At 39.2% G+C, this 23,957-nt stretch overlaps 1 protein-coding gene across 1 annotated transcript in view; it reads right to left on the bottom strand.

Annotated features, from left to right (window-relative positions):
- The window catches only part of csmd3b (CUB and Sushi multiple domains 3b), a 313,752-nt gene that overhangs the window by 26,799 nt on the left and 262,996 nt on the right, over positions 1-23,957 (bottom strand). Inside the window, exons 40-55 of the mRNA XM_046418010.1 lie at positions 23,654-23,772; positions 23,015-23,084; positions 22,230-22,346; positions 21,729-21,938; positions 20,385-20,573; positions 19,613-19,790; positions 15,654-15,799; positions 12,045-12,125; positions 11,262-11,375; positions 10,960-11,148; positions 10,319-10,465; positions 8,030-8,218; positions 6,810-6,995; positions 6,183-6,377; positions 5,414-5,587; positions 2,652-2,825 (exon numbers count right to left, since the gene is read on the bottom strand). Of these exons, the coding sequence (XP_046273966.1) occupies positions 2,652-2,825; positions 5,414-5,587; positions 6,183-6,377; positions 6,810-6,995; positions 8,030-8,218; positions 10,319-10,465; positions 10,960-11,148; positions 11,262-11,375; positions 12,045-12,125; positions 15,654-15,799; positions 19,613-19,790; positions 20,385-20,573; positions 21,729-21,938; positions 22,230-22,346; positions 23,015-23,084; positions 23,654-23,772 (2,478 nt within the window). The remainder of the gene's footprint in view (positions 1-2,651; positions 2,826-5,413; positions 5,588-6,182; positions 6,378-6,809; positions 6,996-8,029; positions 8,219-10,318; positions 10,466-10,959; positions 11,149-11,261; positions 11,376-12,044; positions 12,126-15,653; positions 15,800-19,612; positions 19,791-20,384; positions 20,574-21,728; positions 21,939-22,229; positions 22,347-23,014; positions 23,085-23,653; positions 23,773-23,957) is intronic.

Raw genomic sequence — 23,957 nt, 5'->3', positions numbered from 1 at the left:
TACAGTATAATTTGGCTGTAGAATGATTTCCCTCAATAACTCCTGCATGAATAATCCCAATAAAAGGAGCACAGGACAGAAACACCGCATACACAGATCAATTCACGCACTGAAAAACATACAGCATGCGATATCCCAACATACCTACATACAATCCGATAAGGAGTCTCTTTTGGGATAAGACATCTGTACTGAGATGGCACTTTTTATCACCACTTAAACTGAGCCAGTTGTTCCCTAAAATCATTCAGGATGCTCACAGCAAGTGACCACTTTTAGAAGATTTTCACAGTGGCCTGGACACGTCAGCACCTTCTATTTTACCCTCAAGCCCAATTATTTATCTCTTACAGACCACACTGGCAGCTGGGCCCTCTAGCCACTTATGAGGCTGCTGGTGTGAATCTGCAGAACCTCAGGACTGTCTTGGTAAATTCATCAAGAAAGGGATATTTCTCAAAATACAAACCCTAATAATAAAAAACCTGATGGCTTTATTCAGTGCGCAACTGCTCTTGAACAAAGGGTTTGTTTGAAGTGATTTTATTACTCCTTTTTAAAAATGTGGACTTTCCACCCTTGAATGAAATTTGATTAGGGTTTATCAGCTTCACTAGACAGACTGCCTCGCCGGAGACCTCCGTGCTCTGTTCATAAACAATGTTGAGTTACTGAATATTTCAGGCTCATATGATTCGCATTATAGTAAATCACCCATTTAAAAGAAGCAAACTTAAATGCCAAGATTTTTACCAGGTATCTAAAGCTGACAGTTAACTTTACACAAAGAGAGGTCCTCATGTGGTAAGCACAACTGAAAATGTTTCGATTAAATCTCCAAAGTATTCACACATGAGGGTTTGGAGGACATGGAGGGTATTACTGCTTAGGTAATAAAAGTGATATAAAGCCAGTGCATCTCGGTGGGGTAGTGGGGTGGGGTGGGGCGTTAATACATTGCCTCAAGTGATGTCATTTGAGTGTGTGTGTCAGAAAACAAAAACAAAAAACATCTGTCGGTGTGGAGTTAGTGAGAACAAACAAAAAAACAAGTCTGAACAAAATGTTGCAGGTAGAGTTGAATTGTGGATAATGTAGGCACCAGGTTTTGACTTGAAGAAACGTAATTGAAATAATAATAATAATAATAATAATAATAATAATAATAATACCCTTTTTTACCCATTCAGCCTGAGTACAGCACTGGTATAGAAGTACCCTGCTAAATTGGGGGAAGACCATTTTAATTAAAAGTGAGATAAGACAAAGGGAATAAATGAGGTCAAGTAATGTCTTTACTTACTCATTCTGCAACACAAAGTCACTTGCTGTAGGTATGCAAGAATCTAACTTGATTAAAATTTGTTAAAATTTCAATTGAAAAGTCGACACTGTGAGTCTTTAAAACCATTTTTTAAATGAATTAAGTAATTCTTCTGCCACAAATACACACACAATCACACAAACCCCAAAGGGTAGGTTCCTGTTGGCGTTTCTTCAATTCTTATTTTTGTTATCACGCAACCATAAAGATATGACTTCAGGTGGTTTTTAATAATGAGCTGGATCATATCACATCTAAGCCTATTCTCTCAATTTAGCTACTTCCCATCGGCTGTCTATGTCGTCCTGGTGTAATGGACATTTTGGACAATATCCATCAGTGTGCACTGTGTTTCTTTTCTAATTTCAAGGCAGATAGTAAACATCTACTTGAGTTGCTCTCCTTCAAAACATATAGGACATCTGAACAAATAAAAAAATCTTCAAATTCCACTTCCTGCTTTGAGTATTTTTACTGATGTACTTGAAGACTGTGTTGAAGTATATATATATATTTTTTTTACAGTTAGTGAGACCATTCTCCTCTTCTGGCTGGAATTTAGGACTTCTTGTCTTGACTGCCAATTGCACTGCAACACCTAAGAAATACTGAACCACATAGTTGAGCTTAGTTGGTCAGAAACAAGGCCTTTCTCATTGCTAAGTCTCCAAAGAGATTTGTGAGATGTATGATATTGATCCTCCAACTCCACAGGCTGATAAACTCTGTTAAATTCAAATGAAAATGCTGAGAACTTAATCAAAACCTTGAGCTGAATCTGTTTGAAAGGACTTCACTTTCTGTATTTCATATCCAGAAAACTGTAGAAAGTATTAAAACATAGCGTGCCACTCAAGCTTCATCCAGACGCCCTTTGACCTCCAACGACATGTCATTCATGCATGCGAAAAACCACGCACATAAAACTCAAACACAAGTCAGGCGATGTTTTTCTGGCATGTTTTTGTCAGAAACAGGATAGGAGATAGAAGAGAGGATTTTTTGGAATTTCTGTAGCCAACCTACAGATTTGACCTCGTTTCTGAACAGTAAAGCTTTTATTATACTGAAAAAGGAGATCAGCAGATATAACATGTAAAGATATGTGTTTTCAGAGATAGTGTTAGTGTACACAGCTGAGTGGGTTTGGGTCGGGCTGCTTCTACACTGTACACACAGCACAGACAAAAACTAATGCAGTCTGTATGTGAGTTGTCCAAACCACAGGGTGTCTAGGAGACAGTTATGTGAAGTAGAAGGTTTGGACTTTTTTAGTTAAAGTGAACAATTGGTTAGAAGTAAATGTGTGCTTGTGTGTTTTTCTCACGTATACAGACGGGTAGCTGTCCAGACCACTGGTTGTCTTGGAGACAGATCCGAACGGATGAGCCTATTAGTCGAAAACCAGGCAGACACTGATACACGACTGTATCACGGTATCCGAAGTTCTCTCCTATCACCTGGCCGTTCACAATGCCTTCTGGGATTCCACAGTGACCAGCTGAAAGACACAGACAGAAACACAGGGGACGCAATGTCCTAGAACTCGTAAATGTTGCTTTAGAGATATTATCAAACATTTTTGTTCGTTGTTATGGTACGTTTATTATGTTCAATGTCTACATCTACACTATATAGGAAAAATATCTCTTTATCAGATTGTTTTTCAGGAACTGGGGACAGTGAAGGGAAATCTTGATGCTTCAGCATACCAAGACATTTTGGACAATGCTATGCTTCCAGCTTTGTGGCAACAGTTTGGAGAAGGTCCTTTTCTATTCCAGCATGACTGTGTGCACAAAGCAAAGTCCATAAAGACATAGCTGGATGAGTTTGGTGTGGAAGAACTTGACTGGCCCACTCTGAGTCCTGACCTCAACCCCATCCAACACCTCTGGGATGAACTGGAGCAGAGACTGTGAGCCAGCCCTTTTGGTAGCTCAATATAATACATCAATATAATAATAATAATAATAAAGTTTTGTCTTATTTGAATAGCACTTTTCAAAATCAGCCTTACAAAATGTTCTACAACAAACACATGAGCACAATAATAAAATACACAGTAATGTATAAATAAACAGCAAGCATAAGGAATTAAACAGACCTTAGAAACCTAGTACACAAGATCTGATCTTTTATTTGCAATTTTACTTTAATTTTTAAACACAATTTCCTCCTTCGCTTCGTGTCTTTTTATTTGCTTGCTTTTACTTAGTCTTGTCATGACAACGACTTAGCTAGTTGTTCTGCAGATATGCAAATATTTCAAAACAACATGTTACCTTACAGTCTTACTTCACCCATGAGAGACATCCTCTGGTTTATTTTCCGGGATACAAAGACGATATCAGCAAAACAGTAACATTTTAATCAGGGTTGGGAGTTTTAATCAAACCCTGAGGGTTGAACATCTCCTTGGCTTAGGAGACAGTTTGTTGCCTCTATGTGGGGCTTTAAAATTTTAAACATCTGCTGAAGCCTTTTGCAAGCGTGTAAAAGTTGCCAATTGCTGCTTGAAACCTGGTTTATTCTATATATGTGAAACGTGACTCTGAGCAAACATGCACCATTAAACGTCAAAGTGGGAGCACAACAAGAACTCCATCTTCACAAAATATCAGCAGCTCTGTCGTTAATTGGATCACCTGTTTATGGTGAAGGCTCAGATGGTCAACTGACCCTTACAACATTTTCATAGCTGTGCCTGTTCTTTGTAATACCTCCAAATGAATCTACATTTTAAATAAAAGTACAGACTTTACCTGGTGACAGCTAACCAGTCAGGATTTGTGGGCCTCTTTATTCCCTGATCTCAGATTCATTCCCAGAGGTGTTTTAAATAGCATTTTACAAAATGTAGAAGAAATGTGTGTTTTCTGTCTTCAGAGAATTTGGATAGAATATTGATTTCATCCTTTACAGCACAATAAACCGGCACTGTATCCCTGATGTCAGCAAATGCTAAAAGTGTCACAGACAGCCAGGGAAGTAGGAGTGAAGGACGAGAGAAAAGGTTGCCTAATAGCACCTCTGTCATTTCACGTTGTCTTTGAGGTGTTGATTGTTGGAGTCATTAAAGGGCATAACTCAAGTGAGTCACATTGCACTTTCTCCATCAAACTCATGTGCTGAAGAAAGGACGTTAGCTCGAGCCTACACAAACCTTTGTCCTGCAATTTACCACACTATTTCAACACACTTTGAAAAGAGCTTGCAATAAAATCAGCAGAATATTAAAATAACAAATATAACAAAGAATTTAATGTCAAATTATCATAATTATTATTATTATTGTTATTATTATGTCTTTATTGAGTAGTTTTAAGATTTCATTGACCATAAAAAGGGTAATTTTACAAATTCAGCTTTAATTACTAAAATAACTTAAAAATAATTGTGCAGGGCTACATTTTAATTAGGCAAAAAGACTACAGTTTAGCCAGTTTTGGTTTGATGGATAATAATAATAATAATAATAATAAAGTTACTGAATGAAAATTATGTTTATTGCACTTTCTTGGAGCTTACTTATTTTTTTTTTTTGACAGAATGATGCCTCCTCATCAGTCTAGGTTAAGCTTCATTGAACTTTTCCTTTATAAATTGCATCTCATATCCCACTCAGCCTGTGAAGTATTCTGGGAAGCGATGCTTCTACTGAAGATTCGTGGAGAAATGACAGCACCATGTCATAACATCTGTTACCTCTGGCTGGCACACTGACAGAAGAAAGTTGCTGTTTTTTCCTGGATTATATATTTATAAAATAGAAAAACATTCAAACTGAGAGCACAGCAGACACTAGATCATGATATTCTTGCTTGTGAGGTGGATGAGGTCAGGGGGAAGCAGCTGTGCAGCCAGACGAGAGGTGCAGGGCACATGCGGTACCTACATTTGAAACCTGTGCTCATTAGATTGACTTGAAGAATCACATCCTTGAAACTCCCTTTCTAGTGGTTGATGTTAGCAAGCAATAGATGTCCTAAGCCTTAGATTTAAGCCCAAAAGTGACATATAGATTCTCGATGTACAGTAATACATGGTCTATGTTTAAATACATTAGTGGCTCGAGTAGTTATATACCTAAACATCGCGTTTCCGTTCCACTCCAAAGCCCAGATGACAGGCACTCTCTGACAACTGACCCCACCAGCATGAAGCCAGAATCGCAGGTGAAGATGGCTGTAGCACCAAATGTTGTCTGAGTACCAATCTTCTTCCCATTGGGCGGAGATGGCAGCTCACCACAGGATATAACTGAAAGACATAGCCAGACACAAGCAATTTAAAAGCAGCTGTGCACCAATTTAGCACAGAGTTAATTTGGGTAGTTGGTTTCAGTGAGGATTTGTACTAAAGCTGGTCGGCTGTTGATCACACAGATTTGGTGCCACTATTGCTTTTTCCCCAGCACTCAGAAATGGGTGGGGAAGAGGGAACACAATTATCATTAGAAAACAGCAAATTTGAAATGACAAAATTTTACAGCCAAGTACTTTCGTGTACTGATATCAGTATTTTTTGTTGACATCTCTCACAAGTATGTCAAAATGCTGAGGGCACTTGGTTTGCTTAGGTTAGCACACGGACTCGAAACACGGGAAACAGACCCAAATTTATTCCAAAGGTAACAAAATCTTCCAGATGGTACCTCTAAATATATGTAAGAATAACTAATTCCCATTGTTATGGACAGTAAATGACAAATATAGATAGATATTAGAGTAAAGTACACATGAGTTATTTTGTACATATTCAAATGTAGAAAATGGTTGCCTCATTGCTGATACTGTTTTTCAGTTGCAGTGGACAACAGATCATCATATATTTTGTTTAGAACTTTGTTACTCACTTTGGCAGTGCGGCCTCTCGTTTCTCCAGCTCCACATACCATTGGACAAGCACTGGATATGGGCGGGGCCTAATCTGTAGTATCCCGGATCGCAGGTGAACACAATGCGGGTTCTGTACTCGTAGTGTGAACCGTTGACAATCCTCCAGCGGCCGTGCTCTAAAGAGAACGACCCGATGCTGGGACATACGACCACTACACAGACAGAGAGACAGACGGAGTGTCAAGAGGAAATGACTTGCGAAATGTATTTACAACAAATGTGTTTAACAAGAAAAAACAATTTCATTTATTTTTTAAAAGTGCCAGACAGTAATTAGCCATCTGAGAGTGGTTCCACAGCATTGTAAAATATCTCACAGATGCATAATAAGGACTTAGACAACAATGTAACAGCCAAAACTGGCTGCCACTCACAGCAGTAATTAAACGCTTCTTAAAAACTAGTATACCCTTCTTAGTCAGTGAAAGACGATTATTTAATTTTCATTTCTTGAACAATATAGCATTTAATATTGTTTGTTGAAAATCTCACTGGAGTCTGTTGTTTACATTTGTTCACAAGTATGTTCAAGTTAGTAACACACATTATTGTTGAGATTGTACTGATATCTGCATGTCACTAACCGGAACACCGTGGTATCTTATTATGGTTGCTCCATGTTCTATCGGGCTGGCAGATGGCCGACGTCAGCTCTTTACTGGACAGTCTGTACCCGTCGTTACAAAAATAGGAAACTCTTGTTCCAACTGAGTAGTCAGCTGTTAAAACGCCGCCGTTTATAGGAGCCTTGGGTGCCCCGCATGAGACGGCTGGGGGAGGACAGAAAAACACTGGTTAGGAAGACAACATGCAGACACATATATACACACACACAGAAGCCCTAATGCACACTTACGCCTGTCAGGTAGGCAGGTTTGATATGCGCTTTGTTTGAAATGTTTCTAGGGACTCAAAGCCACAGCACTGTATCGCATATTTGCAAACAAGCGCACACATTTTCTTCAATGAAGCTGTCAAACTAAAAATATAGAATCTAGAGATGCTTGATCTCCCTTCTCCAATCACGTCTAACCAAATACATCCATCTTGCTGAAAGAGCTGCTCCATAGTCCACACTGGTTTTAAATAGACTGGTTTGTAGAGCACCGCACCGTGTAATTACACAGTGTCGACAATCTGCTATACATCCTTCATTTGACTTTCTATCAATACAAGCTTCAAGCTGTGCCTTCGTGTGGCTATTTGATGTGTGGGATTAGACAACATCAGGTACAACATAAAAATCTAATCAGGCCTTTGAGGAACATGTTGTAGTATAATGTTAAAATACACATTTAACGAAACAGAAAGAGAGAGATTACAGCTACAACGCCTGAGTAGGTATGAGGTGTCCATTTTTCATCATCTGAGTCTAGTGTACAAAGTTTTCAAGGTTTTGTAGCGTGGACACTCCTTTTGGCAATTCTGTCATTTTAAGCTATATTAGCTACAAGGCAAGTTAGCAAAGAAATGAACTCAAATTTATTTAGCTAACCAAAATAAGTTTTATAGACTGCTAGTGCCGTTAGCATTAAACATTGTATGGATTGGATTTGGTTGCAGTTCACGGATGAACAAAGGGAAATAGATATTTCAAATGCAGTTTGAAAGGTGAAAAATCAGTTTAGTCGCTGTGGAGCTACATCTTCAACATAGTGACGCAGGAAAACATAAACTAAAAATCAGACTGAGGGAAAAAATATTTCTGAGAATATAATACGGTTTGAACGTTATCATAATTTGTGATCATCATGATCATCAATACTCTTTCGTAGATGTTCCATGCACAGACAAACGAGCACACCTTGACAAGCGGGCACAGGTGAGTCCCACGCGTGGTAGCTGAGCGGCGTGCGACGGCAGGTTGCGGTGGCATTGCCTATCAGATGATAACCACGGTCGCAAGCCCAGCGCACCACACTGTTAACATGGCCACCGCTCTGAGAGGAGATGGAGCCATGGAGCGGAGAGTCTGGGGTCGAGCAGTACATAGCTGGAGTGGAGGAAAACAAAATTGAAAAACTAAGATTTGAAATGACTTTATACAAGGTGGTTAACTGCCACTCAAACAGGAGCTAGAAAGTTAAAACCAAGCCAAAGCATAAACAGTAAACATCAAGACGGATAACAGGATTAATCTGCGATATTACAGACTAGTCTTTTACTTTTAGTATGATTCCATAACTACAGCAATCACAGTCAGTCTAGTTTCAAGAAATTATGATCCTTTCCTAAAACTTTCATAAGTTTCATCAAGGAGAATTTGTGACACTAGGAGATCCAAACAAATTGCACTTATAGCAAAGATGTCTTGTTTGTGAGCAAATTACCACACACCGCAGTTACAGCTCTGAGTGTTGTGCATTTTGAACGGTGCTATTAGAAGCACTCCAAGCATAATATCTTAAAACACCTGTTGAGTTAAACAAAAACAAAAACCAGCATGCCTTTAAAACCAGTTGTTTCAACCAATTAGGATATATTCAACAAGCTGTGTCAATGCGACATAAAATAAATAGTAATTCTCTCTTGGCAGAGCTTTTGGATCGAACAGTGAGTAGATTTACAGTAGATGTCAGATATTCTTGACTTGCTGCCCACAAAATCTTTTTATGCAATTTTATGGAATATTCTTACACCAAGAAACATAATCTTATACCTCAGACAATACTGGCAGTTGCAGGTAAAACAAAAGGGAATTCTGCTGCCAGCAACAACAAGGATTATCTGTGCTTTTAAGTCTGTTATTTATAGAATATTGGCATCCTCTAGTCTCTCTCTCTGACTCTGTATATATGGAAAAAAATAAAGGTCCTTATACATGATTTAAGCATCTCATATGAAAAGATGACCACTAGCAATTTCATTATGTTCTTCAGTCATAGCACAAATAGAAAACCCAGGCCTTGGTCCAGATGTTGACTTGGGCAAGTTGCCTGGTCTGTAATTCTCCCAACTGGAGTATGGCCCAAAACCAAGTCCTTAACTGGCCTTATATATTAGTAATAAGGCTGCTTTATATATCTCTCTGGACTGCTATTGGCTCAGGATCATCTGTGTGGTGGGCCTTTGAAGCGAAATGACCAAACATGACTTAAGAGCTAATTAAGTGTTTTATTGTGGTTTCTTTGCCATATATGTTTTGTACGGTTTGCTAGTGATTAATGAAATCTCTCTGACACACAGCTTGTTTCTAAAAAACACTAAAAGGCATGTAGACCATGCAGTTGACAATTTCTTATTTAATCTAATCCAGGTTCTTCTGCTTACAGTGTTTCAACTTTAACAAACTTTTGTTATAAAAAAAACAAAAAACATTAATGAAGTTGAACCGTGATATTAGTGGGCTTACAACATGTGTTTCACAATCTTTGCAAATGCTCAAATTAATCACAGCTACCAAAGAAGGTTACTGAGTGCGAGAGTCCTGAGAAACTTTAATATTATTATCAAGCATATAATTCATCATACAGAACAGCAGCGTTTTAAAGGTTAAAGAAGCAGCCTCCTGACTAGACTGCATGAAGTGAAAAAAGCAAACTAAACAGGTAATACTGTCCCCTCCCTCTTAAATATCAAAAAATGACCTTGAACAAAGCACTCAAACTTCATTACCCGAGTGCTTAAAGCCCAGCATTCTAAAGTTCTACTTAACAGGCCCAGGCGCAAGACTGTCTCAATGTAAACACAGCCGTTAAACAGCATCTGTGCTCGTCAAGCTTTCCTAAAATTTAAGAACTAACTGATCATGCAATGTATTAAAGTGCTTTAGGAGACAGACAGAAGTGAGGCAGGAGAGTAAGCTGAGAATGAAAATATGGGTGAGATGTTAATGATTCTTTTGACATTTTTTTCATCTCATCTTATATATTCTCCGTTCTTCCCAAATTCCCAAATGTATAAAGTATTTGGCTCAATTTTGGCATATATGTTGAACAAATTTTGATCTAATTGTTGAGGAATATCAATTCCTCCAAGTGTACTTTCACTTGTTCCTCTGTCTGTCTCTGTCTACCCTTGTCCTTATTTCCATGCAGTATCATAATATAAAGTAGTAGTAAAATAAAGTTGGGATACATACTTTGGTACTCACCAACATAGCGAATTTTGAAGCCTTTCTTGTTTGTGCCGTGGTCTGAAGACCAGCGGACCAAGAACTGGTGACCGGAGGTTGTGAGGTTAAAGGGTGTTGGCAGGTCGCCGCTCAGTGTTGCCAGAGTGGGAGTGTTGGCTGTGGGACCTGAGGGAGACCACAGCAAAGTGGGAGGAAAAAGAAGGAGAGGGGAGAGAGAAACAAAGAGAGACAGATGAGAGAATGGAAAGAGTTCAAATAAAGAAAGATTTATTCTGCTTTGCACTTTGTATTGAGAGGTTTTGGCTCTACCATTATGTCTAGTTTACTTTACATCATCGACAAAGAGTCTGCTTGTGCTTGTAGTGCTTGTTTTCAAGGGATTCAAGTAGCTTTATTTGTCCCCACAGCTATGTATGTGCAGTACACAGAGAAATGAAACAACGTTCCTACAGGATGTTACATGGTGCTACCCAGAAGACTAAGTAAAATAAAATAAAAATACAACAGGTATAAAAATAGAGGACAAATACAGAAATATGGAACGGAAAATATTTTAAAAAATGAAATAAAATATGTATACGTGCTCATTTGTCATTCTCTTAAATAATGAAATCTTGTAACATTGTAAGTGTTGTGCTTTTGAGTGTGTTTTACTTTACCATCAAAAATCTCCAACACATCAAACTCTCTCTCCGTGTGGAAACTTTCAAAGGTAATGGTGACGTTGTATCCTTTCTCTACTGTAACACTCCAGGAACACATTTGGAGGTTAGGGTAGCTTTCAGGCCAACCTGGGCTCAAGATGACACCCGATGAGTCATATCGCACATCATGTGCAGGACATTGGACTATGGACAGAAAATGAAGAGAGGGCAATTGATTGTGTTATACTTCTTACATTACATTATGTGAAATATCAGTTAAAAACACTCAAAGCTCCACTGCAGTGACATACACATACCTTGGCATGTTGGCGGTGGTGCATCCATCTGCAGTCTTTCTCCAAGGCGACATGTTAGAATCTCATTGCCAACCAATGAGAATCCAGGATGGCATCTGTACCTGATGATGTCACCTGGATGCACAAAATCAGCATGTATGATATTAAAAGGTTGGAGACTGAAGTCGAGGTGGCAAGAAGGAAACAGTGTTACTGATTTCTCTTATACAGTCAGAGGTGAAACCTAACTGTAGCTTTACAGATGTTCTTAACATTTGCACAAATTTGAGGCACTTGCCCTTAACTTAAGTCACTGTAGACTTCCTCTCCACTACATTTCAGAGGAAAATATCACACCTTTTACCCCATTACATTTATCTGATGGCTATTTTAGTTACTAGCTACAATACAAATTAAGATGTTTAATTTAAACTACTGCTAATAGGTATATAAAAGAATTAAAATCTGTATATCTGGAGCAAATAGTAAAATGACACTTATACATGAATACATCAGTGATAATAATCATATGTCACCTTTAGTTCTGACACTGTAAGCACATTTTGATGATAATTCTTATGTACTTTTCCTGGAGTAACATTTTCAAGGACTTTTAATTACAGTACACTACATCATACAAATGCACAATATAAAATATAAAACACAAAAATCAGAATATTCAAAATGAACTTGGTATTGCAGGTCTGTTATTTGTGCTGATGTTAGGACCTGGAAAGTTACAAGCCTGAAGTTTGCTTCCTCCATCAAATGTGGAGAGGCATCACAGTCAGACAGGAAACTCACCTATCTCCAACTCGCCGTCCTCCATTAGCATGTCAGCATTGGGCACCTCTGGAGGAGGCTGGCAAACCCTTAACTGGTAGGCTAGAACAGACAAAGCAGAGGAGAGCAGAGAGGACCAGGAGAGGAATTTTATATAAGAATGTGTGAGAGGAAATGTGGTCGCTAAATCTAACCTGGGTGGGTCATGACAGGAAAGAAATCTCAGACTTTTACTTTGAATGTTTTAAATGAAACTTGCTGGTTGAGCTGCGCTAAATGTGTCAGCTTCCAGTGCTCTGAGTGAGAAATCTGGAGTAACCCAAATGGCAACACAAAGTGTTTTCAGTCCATTTTATTTAATCTAGGTTGCTTCAGTTTAGCTTCACATTTAAAGTTCAGGTGGTCAGGTCAGCAAAGCATGGAATTAAGAGTACAGACCGGCCAGACCGGATACACAGATACAGCACTGCCTTGTCTCATATAAAGGAACTGACTTCACAGCTACTGAGCTGAAGGCTGTAATCAATATGACTGCACGACCATAGATCACTCACTAAGAGAGAGTGGGACAGAGAAAGAGAGAGCATACAGACACAGACAGAGAGCGTAGGACTACGGGTGAGAGAGGGAGGAAGGGCTGAGAGCTATAAGTCAGGATGAAATTGACTATGAAAATGAGACCTGCCAATAGTATCTACTGCTCTCATGCATATCAAAGCCCTGTGGTCTGTGTGTACGTGCGTGCGCGTGCGTGTTTGTGTGTGGAGCTATGTCTACGCTTCTGTGCGTGAGAGCAGACGTTCACTGTGTGCAGTCATTGATCTCACAAAGCTCCAAGACCATTTTTATAGCCACTTCCACATTCACGTCACATCAGCTTTCTCGGTCTCGCGTCTAAGACAACATTATCCACCAGTGTACGGCCCTCGCCTCTGCATGGAAGCACTGGCATTCAGAACCTTGACCAAGAGATAAACAAATAGAAGGACAATGACACAGATAAACATCCCCAAACAGTGGACTGATGCTTCCTTTGGGGTTTATGTGGCATTTCAAACTAAAAGTTGCACTTTAGCAGCTGTTTCAGATGCAAACGGTGACATTCTGAATTTCATTCGCTTCGCTGAAGGACGCTGAAGACGAATTGTAGAAACTTTGTCCCTTACTCTGACAAGTTCCCATTTAAAGAACGGTGCCTATTCTTCCTTTGTTTAATAACCGTCTCCACACTATCAAACAGGGGGTCCAACATTGTGGTTACCTACCTCTCACTCATGCTTCTTCTTCTGATTATACTGTCTAACAAAACAGAAGAGACAAAGTAATGCTAACAACCGCTGCCATGCATGTCATTGCCTCTAACTTTTTATCAATCTTCCCCTGTCACTCTTCACTGTACATCCTCCAAAAAAAGCACAAATTGAAAATAAACTTGAATCCATCACATTGTATTCTTTCTGTGCAAGTGTGACAGCTGACAGTTAAAACCTGCCAACAGAAATTCATTAACAACATGACATCTGTCTGAAAAAGGGATGTCTGTACACAACTTGATGTGTTTTCATTAAAGAGCACCGAACAGAAACTTGAGAGAAGAGGCAAACGTAAGCTTCACGAGGGAGAGGGCTGAAGATATACAGTATATGTACAAGTGTGTGTGTGTGTGTGTGTGTAAGGGGAGGGAGTAAGACGACGAATGACGAGCTGCGCTGTGAAGGGTACTTACAGCTAGACTCATTAGAAGCCATTCTGTCAAATTAAAACTTCACCCAAATAAAGCAGACTTTCCAGGAACTTAGCAGTTCTGATGAGGATGAGGAATATAAGCTGCATTTCTTTCGCCCCTGGTGAAAACATTGTATTGCCAAAATAAACTACATAGGGACAAAAAAAAAGAAGCCTTTTTTGGATTGATGACAATTCATTACAATGGCTGTCAAAAGCACACAAGTTCATTTGAAACTATTCTCTCCTGTTATGTTTTAGTTTAAGTCAAAACATGATGGGATTATATTTTATATATATTTATATTTCATTATATGAGATTTCCACATGTAATAATGATGTGTACAAAATCTGGCTATGGTGACATGGGAGACATTCCTTTTCATTTTAAGCTTGCGGTGGCCAGTGACTTGAGGATTACTATTCATCAAATATTCAAGCCAAAAAATGATGTAAGAGCATAATAATTTGACTTAAATGTTTTCACATGCACAGACTAAAAAAGACAAAGGCCAAAGTGAAATCTGATGTTTGCAGGCAGACGGGCGAAGAAAGAAAAAAAAAGACAAACGGGGAGGTTTTTCATCTTAAATGGGGGCTGAAAACAAAGGGAAATCTAAGTGCAGCGGAGGACCACGGCAAAATGAAATTGAAATGAAATGAAAAACTGAACGGCATAGACAGTTTTGACATGGAGAAAGAGCAGAACCACAACCAGCAAAAATACAATCTCCAAAAATCTGTGGAAAGAACGTGCCTGTTTGCACGTATGTGTGTAAGACGGCGACTTTTAGAGGTCAGGATGAAGAAACACTTACTACTGCACAATGTTTCATGAAAATCTCCTATTTATACTGTTTATTTCAAATCTGTTGGTTATTCTTTTCTTGCATTCCGATGATAGATTAATTGACATGACTATGGCACTAATCAACACAAATGATTTAAAAGTAGTAAGAAAATCAATTAGTTTTTCTCTAGATTGTGTTGATTTTCTTGTGTGTTCTCTTGATCAGATAGTAATTCTTGAGAACAAATGAACAATGACAACAACACACAATTCACGTTCACATCCAAGTTCAGCTGGAAGGTAAAATTTGGTTATACACACCCTCAACAAAGCAACCGCTGCAAAGCTCGTTTTCATCCCATCAAATAGCCGCATTTATATCACATTTATATTGCACTGGTAATACGCTGACTTGATACTGGCCATCAGCTTACTTTACACTGATCACTGATCTAAAGGATTATTGCAATATTTTAACATATTTAAACAAGAAACCAATTGGTCAACTCATTGAACAACCAAGCAAGTGAGACCTGAAAAAGGACCACTCAAAAGTGAATCACATATCACAGACTCATTAGAGACTCATCATTTAAAGCAACTGGGTATAAGCGTAGCAGGAGTGGTGGCATTCAAAAATGCCCCAGTACGATGAAAGATGAAATCAGACTGATAGAAAGTCCTAAGTGGTCAATAACTCTAAAAAGGACCTTTACCATCTCAGTTCATAATGTGAAAACCATCAATAGCACCAGTGGGACTAATGCATCATTACTGTGGTAGACTGTGACAAAGATGCAGTCTTCAGTAAGGGAGATAAAAGTACAGATGGAAAACCAAGCTACGTGAGGAAGCAGGTCTGAGCGGAATATAATGAGGATGAAGTTGAAGAGAGTCTAAAACAGCAAACAGATTGATGCCATAACTGCAGCTACAGCTAATGACTGAATTATATTCCTCACTATACCTCAGGACAACAAAGCCAACTGCAGAGAGAACAGTTAATAAGAATAGCATTTTTCTACTGAACAAACACAATGAAGTGACATTCTTACAGTAGCCAGTACATTTTAATGATCGGTAGATCTGTGACAACATTGTTATTACTGTCTTACCATGGTAGCTTAAGACAAAGAAGCCAGCTCCAGAGAAGTCAGAGTGGAATTTGATGAGGATGATGTTGGAAGTCGAGTAGACAGACTCCAAAGCTGTGTTCCCACTAAACTGGCCAATTTGAGGAGATGATTGGTCTGGGCCATCCCTGCAGAGAAACACACACACACACACACACACACATACAGAAAGCTTGTGTTGCAAAGGGGGCACTTAATGACTAAAGACCCATAAACAAATGGACTTTCTTTATAGAACAATGGGAGAGGAAAGTCAACCTCAAACATAATTTGAATAAGTTATTACAGTCATCACTGGCAGTTAAATAGCTATTTGTGACCAGGAAATGGCTTCTCCAAGCCTAGAAACAAAGACTGAAGAGACTGGACGATATTTATGAGACAAAACACGGAGCTGCTCCATTGACTGCAAATGGCGTTGGACATTGTGTGACAAAGCTCAAAGCGTTCAGAGTGACTGTGCGTGGCTATGGGCTCATCTTCATCCTCAAAACAATCCAAACTACAATGTCACAAAGCTCATTTTGGATATAAAACATCCCCAAACTCAGATTCCATTTTGCTCGCCAAAGAGCAGCTTCTTTTGTCTCTTGATAACAACACCCTAGCTCTCTTATTCTTGCTTTGGAAAGTTCATAAATATTGACTGAACTGTCAGATCATGAGAACAACAAATGTGAATGCTGTTGTAGACTTGGCTGTAGTTTAGTTTCGTTTAGCGCCGGCATTCATGAAAAGTTACACGATTACCACAGAAGGCAGACATGAAGTCATCTGTCAGCTGGCGGGTCAGGCTCTCTGTGCAACGTCGTGAGCATATTTCATCTTTACTGCCAGACCCACCAGCTGTCAAACTGGAACTAACCAATGGCGCGGCCATTACAAGTGATTAAGAAGTATCATCATGAAGTTAAATGACATGATTATTTCCTGCTGTTAAGTGTTTTTGGATGAGGCCAATTATACCTGTCAGGTTATGTAAGGAATCATCCTCTTCTCTGATTCACACTGAGTGGTTCAGTCATCAGTAGTCTCATTCATTGCTTTCCACTGCTGATTATTGCTGATGCTATGGGCATGAATAGATTACGGAAACATATACACTGCTGAGAAGGCTTCAGTGCACGAGGCAGCACGACACAAGGTAACATCTGTGACATATATGATAATTCTTACGGTGAAATCCTGTAGTACGCCTCCCAGTATGAGACCAATTAGCAGACTCACTGACTGTCAGGTTGCTGGCTCTGGACTGTGGAGACCGCTGTGAAAATCACACCTTTGCCACTGACACTGTGCTCTCCACAGGAAACCAACTTTTGTGGCTGTGTGACTGAGATTGTGAGTTTTTTTGTGCCTTTGTGTGTGTAGGATTGCCCTCTTTACTTTGTGTGAGTTCAACAGTTTATTCACTCTTCCAACTGACGGCGGGGTCAGGAGCCTGCTGTGCGACCGATTCGTGGAATTCACAGAGTCGTCCGTGGGTGGACGGCGCATGGTTCAACAGTGTCGTGGTGCTTGCTGTGAGAAAGGCAGGCTCTATGTTGCTGTTATGAGTTAAAGCTTCACACTAAAGACATCTATGCACTAAATGAGCTACATTCCAATGGTTGAAGACAACAAGCTGTTATACTTTGTATCTGCAACGACTTACAAGCTGTGATGTCCAAGAGAAGCAGTTCTCCAGTGTCAAGTGTCTGTAGGTATCCAACAACCTTCCACATTTGTACAACATTCACATTGTATGACTGACACTATACAGCAGCATTCTGATGAAAGAACCACTTCATTTGGCGACTGGCAGGAAGTTAATCAGCAGCAATTTATATGACTGATTTATTTTTAATTTTTAAATTTTAATCTTGCTTTCTTTTATTTCTTGACTAGCATACTGAGTACTTTTTGTGTTTTGGATTATTGATAGGATGACATCTTGTAGTTTTTAAAATTATTTTCTGACATTTTATAATAATGATTAATCTATTAATGCAGAAGGTCTGTGCAATTAGAATTTTTTGGTGGAAGCTGATCAATTAATCAAAAAAAAAGTGATATAGAATAATAGATTATTAAAAAAATCTTTGAGTATGGTTTGCCATTAGGCCAAAAAATAACATCACAGTCACCACTCACAATTGAAATTGCAGTCGTTTTTCTCAGTTTTGAAGGGCTCTGTAGAAAATAGCCAGACTTTGTTCATGTGCCAGACAGAAGTAAGATGACATTAAATATCACAATCTCTATGCTTCACCTGAAAGGTATATTGTGGAAGCCTTCAAGGTCGATCACAATCTAAAACAGTCAGATTTCCTGTCTCTATGTGATATCGATTCACCATTAGTCTTTCCACAGCATGATGTTGTTCACCTGACTGAGGCTGTAACCAGATAGTCGTACATAAACATTCAGAGCTGTGGCCGATAAATTGGTCCTGAGGCATTAGCAACAGCGGACTCTTTTTTATTTTCATCTAAATTAAAACCCCATAAAACAAAGACTCAGGCAAACAGTGTTACCTGTCATTGCACATGAACTAAGGTCAGATGATGTTCATTCCGGGTTGTTTTTACCGTACAATGTCCATTTTCTGATGCATCTTTCTCAAAGAAATGATTTGATTTAAACAATGTTGAACACTTGTGGGTCATCCTTGTTGTACATCGTTTTGCCGGACTTTCCTAACTGATAAAATGTCTTAAGTTATAACAATAATTTTTGGACTTTCCAGAAGGCTGCGGAAAAATTCAAGCCTGAAAATCTGGAGTGCTGATGGTGCTTATGTCACAGCAGGCTAACAAATGTACAAGAGAGAAATTTATTCCATCTGTGTTGGTTTAAATATACATAATTTGCAAGGGAAATTTATCAGCAGCACACCTTACCCTGCTGTTGTTTTGCTTTCCCTGCTTAGCCCTGCCTATCCATGTCTGTATGCCAGGTGATGTTTCTAAACTGTTGATGCTGCACCCTGCTGTCTATTTATAGGAGACAGGCTTCAGCTATAGAGAAGGGCCAGCAACATGGCAGCCACAGAAATAGGTTGTGCAGTCTCTTTATGGTGCTGCTGCCACCTTGCACCTGAAAAATACTGTGTAACATGGCATCAAAGCATCATTTAAACACCAGCTTTGAGCAAAATATCTGCTGTTGCCACTGACTTCTCTCTTCAAAATGAAGAAGAAAAAGAGAGAAGTCAAGTCCAGGCAGGAAGAGACAAAAATATGGATTCTGTCTAACATATAAGACCAACTGAGAGTTGGGGATAGTAGGGCTGAAACTAAGAATTCTCTCCATTACTGATTAATCTGCCCATTATTTTCATGATTAATCAATGAACTGCTTTGTCTGTAAAATATTAGAAAACTGTCAAAAATGGTCATTACAATTTCACATTGCTTCTTTTCTCCAACCAACAGTCCTGAACCCAAAGACTGTTCATGTACTATCATAAATGACAAAGAAAAAGAGCAAATCCTTACATTCAGAAAGCCGGAACCAGCTTCCACCACTATGCTTGGCATTTTTGATAATAATTGGGAGCTAATTTCCATTCAACTGATTAACTCACCAATCAACCACTGTGACCAACAGAGGTAAAGTAAAAGAGTCTTGTGGTTAATGATATCAGAGTAACTTTATATTCAAGAAGAGACGTCTGTAGTCATAGTAACCCTTGCAAGAATTTAGCCAATTAGTGACCAGTTCTGAAATGATGTTAAGGAGCATGACATCCTGTGTGAGAGAGAAACTATGTCCATGGAGCAGAGACTCTTTGAATACGCGGTTTAGATTAAATGGCTATCCAGTCAAATAAAAATGAACCACTTCTTAGTGATATGATCTTGAGGAAGCCTGAAAAGATTGCTAAATGGTGACACATAATGAGGATCAACAGTGTCAGGTAAAAAGTAAAGCTGTGGTAAAGATGAAATTACACCTACCAGACAGTAATGTAGTCATATATGGGCTCAGTGCTCAGGACAGTAAAATTAATGTAAATCCCATGTCCAGGAGGAACTCTAACACTCCACACGCAGTCCTGGAAGTTGGGGTATTCCTCTGGGTGACCAGGAGAGTAAATGGTTCCATTTAATGATGTGATGTTGCCACCACAGAGAGCTGTGAGATAGAATAGTAACAGAATTACCCTTAATAAATTACCAGCAAATTAGTATTACCATTCTGGAGCTTTAGTAATTGTCTGGATGACTGAGAGAGGACACGTCTCCATCAGTCAGGTAATGACCACTGGATAACACCTTAACACCTTCAATAGATTGTCATTACAGTTTTATTTCAGTTCTGCAGCACAGGTACAGGAGATTCAGTATTGCTAAATGCGACTGAGAGGTATAAGAGTCAATATTAGCGCTTTCTGAATTAATTGTACTAGAATGAGTGACAATGCTCTGAAGTCTTGCCTTAAATTAAAAAAAAAAAAAAAAAAGAATAATGATATGATTCCAGTAAGAGCTTACTGTTTAATCATGAAGTAGAAAATAAATAATAATAAATAAATAAATAATTCCCCCTCTGGATTGAAAGAACCATTTCCCAGCAAACAAATATATTCAAATTTCAGAATGTTGAATTTCAACTTAAAAATAACATGTTGCAACAAAACACACAATATAGCACAGGGGAAATGTATAGCAGTAATATGAAACTGAATAGTGACATAGTAACGATTACGGGGGTGACTTCCTGTATTACCTTCACATCGTGGCAGTGGGTGATTCCAGTTCCTGCTGATTCCGTGTAAACATGTGAGCGAAGCCTCTCCGATCAGAGAATATCCGGGCAGACATTCAAATGACACTGTCATCCCAACACTGAAATCTGAGCCAATCACAATCCCATTTCGAAATGGTCGAGGGTCTGGGCAACTCTGGAGCTGGTAGGCTTGAGAGACAATAACCAAGAGTAGTCAAGGACAATGGTAACAAGCCAAGATTACAACACAGGATTATTACTCGGTCAGTGACAAAATAAAAGTCAGTGTGAGAAGGCTGGTAGGTAATCAAGGTAGGAAAAAAAAGCATTGAAAGCAAGTAGTCAATCTGGAGTTGAACAGACAAGAAAGATGGTCAAGGTACAATTATTAACAACAGATTTTGGCTTTCATTTCTCTGGGTATTTACTGGTCAATGCTACAAAGTAAACTGCAAATCCCAACCAAAAGTTCTAGCTGTGCAGTAGAACATTAAATTCTCCTCCTGCTCGGAAGTTCTTTGTCAAAACCAATTCTCATGCAGAGTTCAAAAGACTAAGCCCTAATTCCTCTGGCACGTTTATACTGAAGACCTACTGCAATCTGCAGCCGAAATTTCCAATAACACTGAGATATGAAATGCTGCAGACATCTGCATACTTTTGGATATAAATTAAGATTACTATGTTTAGGACAAGGGTATCAAGCACCAATGAACTGTTCTTTTGATGTTGCCAAAATACTCTCAAGTTACGTCTGACAGTATGCCATATAAACATTTTAGACACAGTGACTTTTCACAGCCAAAGTTTCAAGAATCAAGACTTTGCATGACTGAAGAAGTGACTGAGAAAGACAAACATTAGCAGCAATAACAGTCCTGTTTTTAAGCGTTCTGGCAGAGCTCCTGTCATGAGATAAAAGGTATTATTCATCAGCCACTGTAATTTGCACATTAATGGAATTAGCTGCAACAAATTAGGCTATCTACAAGATTTGTCATAATAAATATAAGGCTGCTCAAAACCTTTTTAGTGTCAGGCTGAATAAATATAAAACTCATCTCATTGCTGAAATTAATCCGAAAGTGAGTACTTACATGCACCACCTCATTTTTTGGCAGGTGCTTTTGAAGACAAGACTTTTTTTTATCATTGACTGAATGTCAGTAATTTTGGTGTAAGTTGCTCCCAGAAAATGAAGTCACAGTCAGAATGTTGTATAAATATGTTCACCAAGTTTTCACATTGGCAACTTTTGCTGTACAGTCAATCGTCTGCTCTTGCTACTTTTCTTAGCAAACGATCAGCCTACACATGATGTTGGAAAGCAGAAATGATATTCACCTTGATATGTGATGTGGAACCCTGGTTTGTTCTGTGAATAGTCACTGTGGAAGAAGAAGCTGGTCTGGTGGGTGGTGCTAAAGAGCGGCTTGGGGATGACAGGACCGCTGAACCGGTCGATGACTGAGCCTGTTTCCAACGTTCCGCTGCGGATCTCTAAGTAATCGTGAATCGCTTCAGTGGAGAAGTTCAGGAACTGGAGATGGATACCTAAGGAAAAATACATAACTTATGACATTTATAGAGAAGCTTGAATGAGAGAGAGGCTGCCAATAAAACCATTTGTAGGCGCTTCATCTGCAGCCACCTGTCGACAAAGTGGATAAAGGCCGCCGACTCTGATTGAGTGAGGGAGTGAGTGAGTAATTGAATGAATCAATCAAAGAATAACAAAGACATATGAAGGGGGGGGGGCGTGGAAACAGACAAACAGGAACCAGATACACAAACCAATCAGGAGAGAACCACACACACACCGATGACAAATAACCCTTTTCTTACCAAAGCCAACAGGTAAGTTGACCGTCCATGTGCAGTCTAATCCACTCGGGTAGTTGCCAGGGTAACCAGGACTTAGAATCACTCCACTGACATCTGTCATAGACCCACCACACTGGGCTACACACACACACACACACACAAAGAGAGAGAGAAAAAGGGTGAAAAAAGGCAAACAGTGGTCCAGTGTTGAAAGCAACGCATCAAAAGCAGGAAGCTGAACTCGCTGAGTACAACAGATAGGCTTCTCCTAGTTTAATACATTGCTACTGTCTGGATATTTGACTATCTTTGTCCTGACATTTGCATCATTTTTAATCAAACATCAATATAGTGAGATTTTAATAAGTGTATTTCTTGAATAAATTACCATTATGCAAAAAGATGTATGTGTGTCCTCTTGTTTCCTCTAGTTTGCCTCAGTGCATTCTGATGTTCTGGCATGCTCTGCATGTTTATGGCGGAGTGTGACTGAGCTTTGCATCAGTTTAACAGCTTAATCATATTCTGCACAGAATACTAAATAATCAGCTCATCACAGAACAGTAAATTGATCAAACAGCTTATTTTCCAGAGAATCGGGGCAAGCAATGGAGACTGCTTGCATCATTTTTGTGGCACTGAGGTTTTGCACACACTCCAGAACATCCAGGCTGGTTTTCATGCATGCACGCATATGTGTGTGAGCATGTGTGTGTGTGTGTGTGTGTGTGTGAGAGAGAGAGAGAGAGAGAGATGCATATATGCATATATATATACATATATATGTATTGAAGGAGAACACCAACCAAGACACAGTGGTACAGGGTAGTTCCACCTTCTCACAGGTCCAGGCATACAGGTGATATGGGCATTTCCCTGGAAATGTAAAAGCGACCTCAGTCTATTAACATGTAACAGTTGGGAAATCACAACAGATAAGCTCAGAATATTTTTAAAAAGTGCTTAAAAGTGCTGTTTTATCAACGATAATATTCATGCTTTGCAGTAACAACGGAAGCCATTAGGCATGAGGAAGGCAAACCTCCATTAGAGCTGTATGATGCACAGAAATTGGGCAGACCACACCAAAAACATACATTATTCAGGAGTTGTGCAAACCACAACAGAGTTGTATGTTTGGTTTGAGCTGGGAAAACCACTCCAGCAGGGTTTATTTCTGATTCACAGTTAAAAGAAATTCTCGGTTTGTGCAACCAGGGGATAAAAAGAGTGAATTGCGGCAGATCAGAAAAACTGAGCAGCCTTAAATGATTTCACATACACATCGGGCCAGTCTGTTGGCATTAAACAACCGCAACTTGTTGCGCATGTGTGTGTTGCACGCATTAATGACGATTCTCCTGTTACTCTGTAAAAGGAAGACTGTTCGCCAGTAGTTAGTCTGAAAGACAAACAGCAAACACATATTTAGGTTGTACTTTTACCTGAAGAGAGTATCCTTGTTCACATGAAAACTGCACGACGTCTCCCACCATAAATCTGTCTCCTTGTCTTATTCCATAGCTTGGAGTCTGAGGCTCGGGACACGATTCCAGACCGATAGCTGATAATCAGAATCAGAATCAGAATTCTTCTTACAGACATTCTTACAGTATTCCCGACCAAGAAAGGTGAAAAGTGAAGAGTATAAAAATAGGATTAAAATAAAAACCATCCATCCATCCATTTTCTATACCGCTTATCCGTCAGGGTCGCGGGGGAGCTGGAGCCTATCCCAGCTGACTACGG

Source organism: Scatophagus argus, chromosome 17, assembly GCF_020382885.2.
Source record: "Scatophagus argus isolate fScaArg1 chromosome 17, fScaArg1.pri, whole genome shotgun sequence".
Lineage (NCBI taxonomy): Eukaryota > Metazoa > Chordata > Actinopteri > Scatophagidae > Scatophagus > Scatophagus argus.
Note: the sequence above shows the minus strand (reverse complement) of the source record. Positions and strands in the feature narration are given on the sequence as shown.